At 32.4% G+C, this 12,261-nt stretch overlaps 2 protein-coding genes across 3 annotated transcripts in view; one reads left to right on the top strand and one right to left on the bottom strand.

The window, feature by feature from the left end:
- The window catches only part of LOC132705304 (protein sprint), a 298,697-nt gene that overhangs the window by 48,108 nt on the left and 238,328 nt on the right, over positions 1–12,261 (top strand). The gene's annotated exons all lie outside the window — the stretch shown is intronic.
- On the bottom strand, positions 1,745–3,532 carry LOC132705541 (uncharacterized). Its single transcript, XM_060676173.1, has 3 exons — positions 3,434–3,532; positions 2,134–2,314; positions 1,745–1,990 (listed from the first exon to the last, which is right to left on the bottom strand). The coding sequence occupies exons 1-3, from the start codon at positions 3,486–3,488 to the stop codon at positions 1,768–1,770; spliced, it is 459 nt and encodes a 152-aa protein (XP_060532156.1). The 5' UTR covers positions 3,489–3,532; the 3' UTR covers positions 1,745–1,767.

Raw genomic sequence — 12,261 nt, 5'->3', positions numbered from 1 at the left:
TGCCCGGAAATAACCAGAACCACCTTAAGTACCCAGTTAAATCATTCCGCGCCAGAAGAGGCCACGTGATAGTGAACAAAAAGTTAAATTTGAAGGTAAGGGTTACAGCAGCAGTTACAGAGTAAAATGTGAGCAAGTTTCAGTCAAGCTCTGAAGAAGCCAACAGGATGATTGGCGAAAAGTTAGCTAGTTCGACTCAACAAAAACCGACTCAGGAGGATACAGAAGTTTTATAAAAAGTATTACAGTAGCATTACATAGGTTACTTTACTTTACGCGAGAGTGCTTTGACTTTGAAAGTTCTAACCTTAATTACGTTTGTTTACAATGTAGCTGAGATAAGTTAGAGTTAAATTGGGATTGTGATCGCTATCCTGTTTCCAAGGTACGAGTAGCCATTCCGCGACAATGCAACGAAACTAGTAATTTAAATTTCCGTCTAAGCGTAGTTAATGTTAAATATTTTAGAAATTTGGATTGGAAACCTCAATATCGCCAGTGAAATTGAGTAAAATCAATTATTATTTATTAGGATGAATTTTTTTAGTGTTTAGTACCTTTTGTGCTCAGAAGGAAGGGAGGTAAGGACGAGACGTGAGCTGGAATATAGAGGCGCTGAAACTAATTACCGTTACCTCTGTGTGTATGCCTATTATTTGTTACCTGTTAAAATTATGCTAATTGATATTTTGGATTAAACTTAGATATTTAACTAAATAAATCTAAATCTAGCTTGTAACAATTAAATTTCTCTTTACCTTTTTAACTTACGGATTTTTTTTTTGCTTTACGTGGCAAAGAAATTTTTGGGTGCGTAGATGTACTTAAAATCCGATGGTCGCCTTGCATATAAGGTATTTCTGCAGTAGCTCAAAGCGCACTAATTAATAGTATATGATGCAACAAGTTTGATTTTAGCTATTTTAGTGACGAGTTTCACTTGGGGCTAGCGGAGCGCAGTGTAATGCTTGAACAAGTTCATCAACGCGTTGCATTTTTGCAAGACACGCGATCGGAAACATCTGATAGCTCCAAACCCTTAACTCATGTCGAAGTGCGACTGTCTGTACGCATTGATCTGTCCATAATTGGGAATTTTGGAGTAGAAAAAAGCAAGCATCTTGAGAGTCGGCGTTAGGTAAATCTATTTTGTGGGATTACGGATTACTTTTATATAAATTCATCCCAGTATTGTGCAATAATTTCTGAAGGGAAAAGGTCAGATGCACCATTATTAATTGGATTCAGACAACAACGTGGCATATTCGTATTATTTAGAACTTTTTAAAATTTGACTTGGCATACGTAAAGTGGTACTTTTTGTACTTGTAGTGGGTACACAAATTCACTTTACACACCAATTGTGTATAATATGTGCCATAGTCGCCTTTTAATGGCTGGTTAAATTGGAATTGTAATATAACATAAAGAGACCTTGTCATAATCAGAAATTGTAGGAAATAGTAGTGTTTGCATTAATTGTGTGTGCGAATTTTGAACGAATAAAATACACTCATTATTTTTTTTTAGAAATAATTTTTAGGTGTCCTATGTACACCGAAAATGATTGTGTCGTATAATAGTATTGATGAAACTATTTGGTACCTAGGAAGCTGCTTAATGCAAAATATTATTTTAATGGTGAATATGCTGCTTATAAACATATCTTTATCATTATTAATTAATTTATACGATCTTATCTGGCAATTTGAGTGAAACACGTCGACATTTTGAAATCCTTTATTATGGTTTTAGAACATGTGACATCTATTGTTGTATATAATTAAATTGATATTTATTTTTGTTTTTGTAATCGATATACTCGGATATTAAATTATTTGTACTACTCAGCGTTAAATATTTGTTTTCATCACAATATGTTTGGATGGCGCTAGTAGTTAACACAAAGAATAATTGATTCTTTCCTCCAGCCTTATTTTGCAAAGTGATATTTTTTCCATCGCATCCGCCTTCAATAGCAAATACTTTCCTGTAATTGAATTTAGTGTTTTGATTAATTTTGAGTATTAGAAAGTTATGCAACAAGGTAAATGTAGACATAATGTGTATAACATGTGCCATAGTCGTCTTTGGTACACATAGCTATGTAATATACAATATATGTTAACTCACCCAGATTTTATTTCCTTGATACGACGGTCCGTTACACGGCGGCTTACAAATGCCGATTCGAACTCGAAAGTAGCTGCCTGGTTTTTTAGTTCCACAAAATTTAGATTTTCGTCAAGAAACAAGTTCGACTCTTTATGTTGGAGTTGGAACGGTTTATCTGGATTGACAACCGCATTTTTTTCTAAACAGAAAGTGACCGAATTAGATCGTTACATTATTTCCTTAAAAAGAAAGCCATCTGTTTACATAAAAAATAATCCTTGACTTTGTTAAAAAATATATATAACATTACAACACAGTTCTTGGCAAATTGGTTGAGTAATCCGTTTTTTTATCATTATTTCCGATTTGTAATTTTAACTTATTTTTTTCTGTTTCAATAAGTTTTCTTTGCCTAATTATGGCATGTGTACTTACTAAGTCACACTTTTTAATTTTATTTAATCTAGAGTATTATATGGAGTTAAAAAAAATTTAGCTGGCTGTAGCGTCAGTAATAGTTACATTCTTCACACAAATGGCTGTATACCCTATTCTAAAATATGCAATTATGCATTGATAAGCCTTGTACAAAGTGTCTCTTTTAGGCATCAGCTTCGTAAGACACTTCGTCGTTGCCGGTGGTTTGGTCACGAGTTTGGCTCGTTTTCTGTAGATTTTAAATACTGATGATATTTCGACCTTCATCAGTTCCGACATTCAAAAAGTCCAAAATTAATGTTGTAGAAATAGTGTAGTATGCAATACATTTATAACGCTGTATTTAAATATTCGCTCCGCTTGGGTCAAATGAATTTCGTGACTAAAATGTAGTTTATCAAAGTTATTGCCTAATACACTATACACAAGTAAGGATATTAGCGGACTGACATAAGCTTGTTGACAAAAGAAACTGTTTTAAAAAAAAATCAATTTAAGGCAATTAACTGTCGTAAAAAACAAGAATGCTTTTAAACACAACAAACGAGTTCTGTGCCAGAAAAGCAGCCTAAAACTAACTTACAATTATAAACATTAGCATCGTACAGTTAGATCGATAATTATGCTATGATGACCAAGCACTGTTTTTGCAATAGCGCATACAGAAAATCAGATGCGTTTCCTAAATACTATTATATGCTACTTACGTATATGTGGACCCATCTAGATTACAATCGGAAGAGTATAATTATTTGACAAATCAACCCATATAATAAGTTATTTATAGTACTAGTCTGTGATGTTGAAAGCAGATCACGCAATAACCGTCGCAGCTTTAGCAAACCATAATAAAAAACAAAATAAATGCATGATTTCTTACCGCCAGAGCAATGAATTATTGTTATACTGCAAAACAGTAAAACCCGTTGAATCATTTTTCAGTTTACCAAGTGTGTTCATCAAAGTTTTTTCCGAAAGTACCGTCAGCTCTAAACAGTTCGTTAAATATATATTTAAAAACAATATTTTTTTTTATCGGTGATGATAACATTTTTATCACCCTATATTATTTTTTGTCCAATTATACATTAAAACATTTACTATGACGTATTTTTGGCATATAATTTATTCCGTTAAAATGAACGTTATTAATAATAGTATATTAGCAACAAGTTTCGTAAACGACACTTTCGTCACCAACTTGTTTTGGCACAAGCGGAGCGACTATTTAATAAACGGGTCACTGAAGAACTTTATCATACAGAGCACGAATGCACTGAGTGACAGTGACCGACTATGAGCACTGGTACAAATCAAAATACCATCCGCGGCTAAAATAAACCGAATAAATGTGATCGCTCTCATACCCGTGATTAAAGTATGTAAGAAGTGGCTCGTGGCCATGGGTAATGAAACTGACGTCTTAAATACATTAATTATTACATTTTAGTGTCAGTCCATGCAGGGTTTTACGTTAAATATCAACCTTGAAATGGAACGAAAAATGATAAAGTTCTGTATATTATTTCAGTATTGTTAAACATTCTGGAAAAATATTTAAGCAAAATAATTAATTTCAAATTTGGTCTGTTAACAGAACAATTACGATACAAGTTATTTAACGGTGTTTCTTTTAAATATGTTTCTTAATTCGCTTGATCCTGGTAGTGGGTTATACATATGTAGAGTGAAGAAAACTGGACATTGTATTGGGAATACTCAATGTCTATTTAAATTCACAAACCTCACACGTTTTAACGCTTACGACGTTCAGGAGGTTAATCTAATTAAGGTGACGTAGTTCGATTCTTTTGGGTTTTGATCATCAGCTATTTTTTCTTATAACTTCGCATTCGACATTCTGAATTTTTGTTAGTTTACGCCAACGAAGAACTGTCTATCGGTTTTTATTAGTGACTTGTTATGAATTGTTATTATATGGAAAATGTCGTAAGAATAGTCCCCTTAAATCTGACAATATTACCCAAATTTTGATTTGTATGTTATTGACAAATGGCGGACGCGCAAAGACTTTTTCGACACCGCAGTACCACTATTGTATTCCATAGATAATCAAGGAATAATAGCATTGTCATGCAAATATACACAGAATAATATTTTCATGTATTCAAAAATATAGAGAAATAGAAACTTAAATGCCTTAAATAACAAATAGTTCTCTTTTTAACAATAGCGATATTGTTTGTAGAAATTATTTATTTAAATTCACAACAATGTTGGTACTTATAAAAGGTGCATGTGTTTCGTCAAAAAAAGATATACAAAGAAATACAGAAACAACACATAATATGACAAAATATAAAATTTCCTTCACCACGTATACACTCTCTGAGCAATCATTACTGGAAAAACTCTTCCATGGAGTATATTATTTTACTGAATAATATTTTTTTTTAGTGAGTTTTTAGATTTGCTTTCATTAATAATAAGTCTAAAAGAGTCCCGCAAGTGATTATAAATTTTAATAGGCATTATTACATAGCTGCTTCTAATGGTACGACTCAACCCATGCTGTTGAACTCGAAAGTTATTAGGTCATACAGTAATATAACTGTAAACCCTAGTTCTGTAAATTTTTTCGTACATAAGTGGCACAATGCAAAACATATATTGAACTCACAGTAAGTATTTTTAGCTTCCTGAAAAGGTACCGTTTTTAAAAGTTATTGTTCTTATGATTCTTTTTTGGGCGATAATTACCTCTTCGAAGGGCATACTGCCATCCCAAACAAAAATATGGTATGATAGGTTAATAGTATATTATGCAACAAGTACGGTAAACGTCATTTGACTCACCAGTTTATTTGACACGAGCGGAGCGCAACACGATACATTCATTGACATGACTGTCAGAATTGACAAACGTCACAATTCAAGGCGTGGGAAATATCTCCAAAAATATCCGATTGCAGTAAAATCCCGTAAATGTGTGTAATTAGGCATTTTACAGACGGGAGTAGAAAAAAGGTGTTTTCCGATATTTGTTTTATAAGGACTGATATAAAAAATGCCGCAATACCGGGCAGTTTGCAAAGAACTTGCTGTTTGAATTCGAAACTGTCATTTCATATGCATGATAACAAATCGAAGTTACGCTTCATAGACTTGTGAACTTAGTTTCTTGGTTTTTGCATTTGTGCTTAGTATAATCCATTGAAGATTTCCAAAGAACTATATAGAATAAAACAAAATATAATAGAATAGAACACACGGCAATGATTCCATTATTCTGGGAATTATTTTCTGCTCTTTACGTGGTCACCGTAGTAACCGTTTTTAGGCACTACACCTCAGCCCACTCACCAGCATTTTTTGAATGACTTATGTCTTAAAGTCTGGCTTCAAAGTTTCGGCTACCAAAACGCGGCAATCAAGATAGTTTAATAAAATGGCTCTTATTTGGCTATTTAATTTCGAATGTCCTCGAAATTCGCCAATAATCCAAAAATATCGCGAGGGGAAATTCGCCGGAAATAAACCGCCAATTTTAGAAAATGGCCCCATCTACCCGGAGCACTTCATTGTCCGGAACCCGGAAGCAAACCGTATAAATCATCAGTGACGATGGCGTCGACTGTACACGAATACTTATACGCGGACGGATCTCACTGTTAAGGTTGAAAATTGTCTCAAGAATTTACGATTATGTTATTGCGAATTTTGTCATTCGCTGATTTGCATGAATATTAGAAGGAATCCCGGTTTCTTGGGAAATATTAAACGAGGACGTTGACTCTCGCTAGATTCATCACCTGTCTGCGATGGTGCTACAAAAATAAATGTTCTTTCCCTGCATCTCGCGTTTTTCTCAATGAAAATTTGCTCGTTTCCGAAATTACGTAAAATAAATCCGTGAATGACATCATGCTAGGATTTTTAGACTACTTTTCGACTTTAAAATTTCAAAGTAAAATTAATAAAAACGGAGAACATGTTAAACAATCCCCCTCGGCTAATGCCCCAGCAACCAATTTATTTAAATGTTAAAAGTTTCAGTGTCTTTTAGAACGGTCTATCCAATAAAAAGGAATTATCAAAATTGACTCATCAACAAACATTCTACAGAAGTAGTGCTTAAACGAGAATCACGTGATACTTCGAGCACCGTGTATTTGTGCTTCATGGAAATTACTATAGATAGATATATTCTCAAAGGACTCCCTAATAGTTCTTCTGGAGATTTGGCATCAAAAAAATGTCCCAGTTGACCATGACCCCATGTTACAATCAGCAACATAAACCCTAAATAAGTATTTTACAAGGGTGTACTGTTTTAAATAAGACACATTATATATTATCATCACTATACGATCTGGAAACCTATAGGAGATACGAAAAAAAGTTTCCTACGTAAGTTTCTTAGACTCTCCTGAAGATTTAAAAATTTATCATTTTGTTGATGCAGGGTGTCGCAGTGTTATTATAACGGCAAATAAAAAATAATAAATAAATAAATAAAAATAAAGATATATTACTTTTTAATATCCCTTGTTTTTCTATTAAAAATTAAGTTTAGTCAATTCACCAAAAGTAATCTACAGTTAAAGATTAAACAATTTTATTAATTATTGAATTATTTAAGAAGTTTCTCTCTTTCTCAATGTTAAATTTGATGCCGTCATTAAATATAGTCAATAGTTCAATAGTTTTTAATATGGTCTATTTCTATATTACGATTTATTACTCTGAATGATAGTGCTCAGCGTCTACCAAAATCATTCTTGTTTGATTGAACTCAACAAGTACTTATTAATGAAACATTAAAACATTATGATTCTTTACTTTATCAGCTTTGCAGTCTTTGATTCTTGTCTTCGGATGAAAGATTGTTTGGTTGATTGCTATGGATTCTTGAATTTTTCTTTGGTACAAGAATATATTACATGCAAGAATTTTAGTTTATTTATTATAGTATTCATTCTCGTTCATATTCTTTTGGCCTAGTTTCTATTTTTCGTCCTGTTTCTTCAATATATTCTTTGCTGCATATGCATGGAATGCTGAAAACTCCTGGTCTCTCAAACTGAATTATGTCTTTAACGGATCGAAGATGTTTTAAATGGAATACGCTATATATTTCGAAATTTTTGGAATCCTTTGTTAAAATAAAGATCACTTTCTTAAGAAATTCCTGTTCGAATTTGCATAGTTTAGGCAGAAATTGAGGTTATGTTTTTTTTTTCATATTTTGATTGCCCCATATAAAATTGTGTTGTGATGCCTCAGATTCAGGAATTGCAATTAAAATTTAACCACAGACTAAGAAGATGATGCACTACTCAATCAGTTTGACAGATGCGGCTCAGCTTATACAGGGTGTCGCAAATAGGTGATGCCGTTCTGGCGAGTTCATTAACAAAATCTCAACATTTTCAAACGAAACACTCTATATTTTTATTCAGATATTAATTCTAGGACATAAAATAAGCTAAGTTTGTAATTTATCTTATATTTAAATTTTACTTACTTTTTGAGATATTCGAGGTTTAAGATAACACCCGTTTAAATTCTTGTTGAATTTAAAACTAAGGTCACTTCTTGGCAATATTAGGTATTTTGTAAATAGCAAAGACATGATACTACTTCTTTAAAGATATAATACTCCATATATACGAATAAAACCTATGGCTAACAATACAGGGTGTCCATTAATACGTGGAAATTTTGAAAAAAATCTCATCTATACTACACATTTTAACAGATTTAATAAAACTTCAGAATTCATATTTAAAGAAACATTTAAAAGTTAATTATCTAAATTGATTGAAAATACCTAATAACAAAAATAAATAATAAAAGTTTATAGACTAACTAAACAAGGTAACGAATTTGAATAAATAAATCTATAAAACAAAGAAAAAACCCAAACAAACAACTAAAAAAGAAGTTAAATATGTGGATACTGTAATATATTTTCAATATATTGACTTTAAAAAAAGTAGTATCATGAATTTGCTATTTAAAAAGCAAAAAGTAAAAGTGACCTAATGTGGACAGGTTTAAATTCAACAAGAATTTATACAGGTGTTATCTTAAACCTCCAATATCTCAAAAAGTAAGTAAAATTTAAATATAAGATAAATTACAAACTTAGCTTATTTTTTGTTCTCGAATTGATATCTGAATAAAAATGTAGTTGAGATTTTGTTAAATGCATTCCACCAAAACGGCACCACCTATTTGGGACACCCTATATAAGCTGAGCCGCATGTGTCAAACTGGTTGAGTAGTGCATCATCCCTTTCATCTGTGGTTAAATTTTTGTTGCAATACCTGAATCAGTAGCGTCACAACACAATTTTATATGGGGCAATCAAAATATGAAAAAAACACACAAACTCTATTTCTGCCTATACAATGCAAAATTTGAATAGGAATTTCTTAAAAAAGTGGCCTTTATTTTAGCCAAGGATACCAAAAATGTCTAAATATATAGGGTGTTCCATTTAAAATAACAAAGTTGACATCATGGGTACACTTTTGGGACACCCTGTATCAACGAAATTATAATATTTTAAATCTTCAGGAGAGTCCAAGAAATTTTTGTACGAAACTTTTTTTCGTATCTCCTGTAGGTTTCCAGATCGTATAGTGGATCGTTTTATTTGGCACACGGTGTTCTTACTTAAGTAGCTACGACCTTATATTTGCTATGCTATAAATCCTTTTTGCGCTGATCTACCACCCAATGTATATATTAAATAACAATACTTTGCTTGAACTGTACAACAATAAAAACCAGAACATTGTTTAATATTTTAAGCAACTGACAGGCTGTGCGTTAACCGCAATTTGTTGGTATTTGCCGAGTAGGCAACATTCGCAACATCAACAGCAACATTGTTTTTATGTACTTGACTTATAACATAGTATTCTTTATTAAACTGCAACTGTGGTGGCTGTTTTCCTCTCTTCTACTCTGGAGCGTTTATTTTGTGGCTGGGGGTCCTTGTCTGTTTCCTCTGGTCTGAGATAGTGGAGTCTCTCTACTCTGGTCTGCCGGGGTTTCTCTGGTCTGCTTTCACTTCCTTGCTCTACAGGTGCTTTTTCCCATAAAATGCTAAAATACCTGCATTGCAACCACGCGGGATGAAAATGGGTTTGCTATATTTTAAAAAACTCCTAAATAATTGCGTAATCTTAATGGTTAAAGCAACTCCACTTTTGATTTTTCCCAAAACTATTATAAACGGTCAATATTACATTTATAAAAATAAACAGTCAATATACTACCTTTGAAATTGTATCAATCCACCATTAAGTCGATTAAATTCCTTTAAAAGCGAAATACGAAAGAACAGTTTTGGAGAAACTTTAAGTTAGGAGTCTACTTATGCCCTAATAAATTTCCGCGTACATATGGCCTGGCGTTTTAGTATTCGACAGGCGCGATTGCTCTCTTTTGTATCCGGATAATATTATTCCGGTCGTGTTTTTAATTAATTGAAGAAGACATGCGAGTCGGAATGTTGAGATGTTTCTGCTGTAACTTCTATTTAATGGTTATTGATTACCGGAATTTCTATATTAACCGGATAGGGCGTTTGGGTTACTCGTGTTGACTGCAGTGTGCCAGCTTGCGTTTTCGTTAGTTTCTTTGTTTTTTCAACGTCCTTGTAAGTAATTAATTTGATACCGTCCGGAATAATTAAGCTTCTTATATAATCTCCAATACTGTGCTCAAGCCGTTAATTACAGTTTGTTCTCATTACAAATATGAAAATAAAATTTTAAATTTTGAATTTGGAATTTAAATTAATGAAAGCAGTATGACGACAATAGTTTTTCCTTCTTTAAAACTATCTATACTACTACTGATTATTACTATTACATATACATATGTCCAATGTATCTAACTCTACTGGCTGGTTTGATAAAATAGTATGGTCTGTTCATAGATATAAGAAAGTGACCAATTGCTTTTGAATGGGATTATCCAAGAGTGGTCATTAGCATATATTGCAACAAGATTATTACCTAAAGTTTCGGAATTTAAATTCAGGTAAAATTGTGGCCCGTAATAGAAAATAATTTTATACCTACCTGTGTTTAATATTCTTTGGTTTGGTATACTACTTAGTTTAAGTTGATTAGTAATCATTCGTGTGTAATGAAGCGTGTATTGAATCGTGTGCGAATTATGCAAAACATGTGCGAGTCTAGTGTATCTCAGGAGATGTTCCCGCCTAAATGTAAAAAACATTATTCTATTGAGACTAAGGAACTTATAAACAATGATTATTTGACTCTCATTGAACGTGGTGCCATCAAGCAAGCATATTTAGAAGAAACGGCCACATTGACGAAAATTCCAACATCATCTGTATGGAAAATTGTGAATAATCCGATTTCAGCGAGGAAAAAAAAGAAGCGACGCGATTACCAGTTATACGAGGAACAAAGCGTGCCTACATTAGATATCTTAATTAGGAGGCTTGAAGAAGATGAAACCGGTGTTTTTTAAATTTTAAATCATTTGAGTAGGTAATAAAAATTATTTGTAATTTTATTTTAGATTTAAACATAAATACATACATAAATAAATAATTATTGTTGAGTATCTTTTCTAACAAAACCCCAAATAATTAAATTCTAAGCAAAGTACGGACCTGTTCGGGTATATTTCATTCTTACAGTTTGCCCGGGTCTTTCCTTAATTCGTATCAATTAGTCACTTTCTTATATTTATGAACAGACTATATTTCAAACGGTAATTGAATAGGTCAAACAAATATTCTTCTATAAAGATGTAATGGTGTCCCAGAAGTCAATCCTTTACCTATTTATGTGTCAGTGGTAGTTGGGCAACCATTGAAGCTAGCGCTACCCGCAAGTCATGGCTGCTACAAAACAAATTGTCCAAAATTCATTTTTCATAATGAAAACTAATAAGGAATCATTCCCCAAATATCCCTTGAATAGCCCTTTTTGTCTTCGATAAGTATTAAATGAATAATTAGAAACACAGTTCGTAGATGACTAACAATAAAAGGGCATTCGTAAAAGATTCTTTAGGCTATAGACCGCGGATTCTGAGCTTTGTCAGAATTTTATTGATTCTACAATTGCCAAAAATTATTTTTTTCCTACTTACCTACCTAGTTTTCGTTCTCTGTGTTGGTTTCTGCAAAGTTCCGCAACAATCAAATAATTTATTTGTCTAATTTACTCTGATTTATTACTTAGACAGTGTTTGTTCGTATAAATTTGAAAAAAAACCTTTTCTTTTGCAACAATTTAATAAAGATGAGGCACCAATTCATTATTTTTTGTCTTAAAAATACATCACTTAATCGATATTAAACCAGTAAACTTTATTTATAACTAAAGGCAGAACCTATGAGATCTTTATGATTCAGGGTATTAAAAATTGTGCGTTTGAATGTACAATTAACAATTGAACAAGTGAACAATTAAGGGCACCCGATCCTTGAAATTTAATTTTTGTAAAGCGACCAAAACAAAATGCTGAAAGTTAATATCAAATTTCTAGAATGTCCTTTCGCTTTTTGACAAATAATCATATATTACAGACAGCCAAAATATTTTCGGAAACAAATATCAATAACTTCAAAATGACTGACTGTATGTTGTCAAATTTAGAATCGTTGTAAACCGCTCATCTACGCTGTAGTGAGCGCATTAATCTCGATTACTTGTATCGCCGCTAGACGGCGTTTTACTACA

The sequence above is a fragment of the Cylas formicarius genome, unplaced genomic scaffold (genome assembly GCF_029955315.1).
Source record: "Cylas formicarius isolate icCylForm1 unplaced genomic scaffold, icCylForm1.1 PGA_scaffold_7__23_contigs__length_41026272, whole genome shotgun sequence".
Taxonomy (NCBI): Eukaryota; Metazoa; Arthropoda; class Insecta; order Coleoptera; family Brentidae; genus Cylas; species Cylas formicarius.
The sequence above is the reverse complement of the archived record's forward strand: the minus strand, read 5'-3'. Positions and strand labels throughout refer to the sequence as shown.

What these genes read in the sequence shown, in the direction of transcription:
- LOC132705541 (XM_060676173.1), bottom strand. Translation starts at nt 3,488, where the DNA reads ATGATTCAACGGGTTTTACTGTTTTGCAGTATAACAATAATTCATTGC. An exon ending in AATAATTCATTGCTCTGGCG is followed by an intron (nt 2,315 to 3,433) that starts GTAAGAAATCAT and finishes CTTTCTGTTTAG; the next exon opens with AAAAAAATGCGGTTGTCAAT. An exon ending in ATCAAGGAAATAAAATCTGG is followed by an intron (nt 1,991 to 2,133) that starts GTGAGTTAACAT and finishes ATTCAATTACAG; the next exon opens with GAAAGTATTTGCTATTGAAG.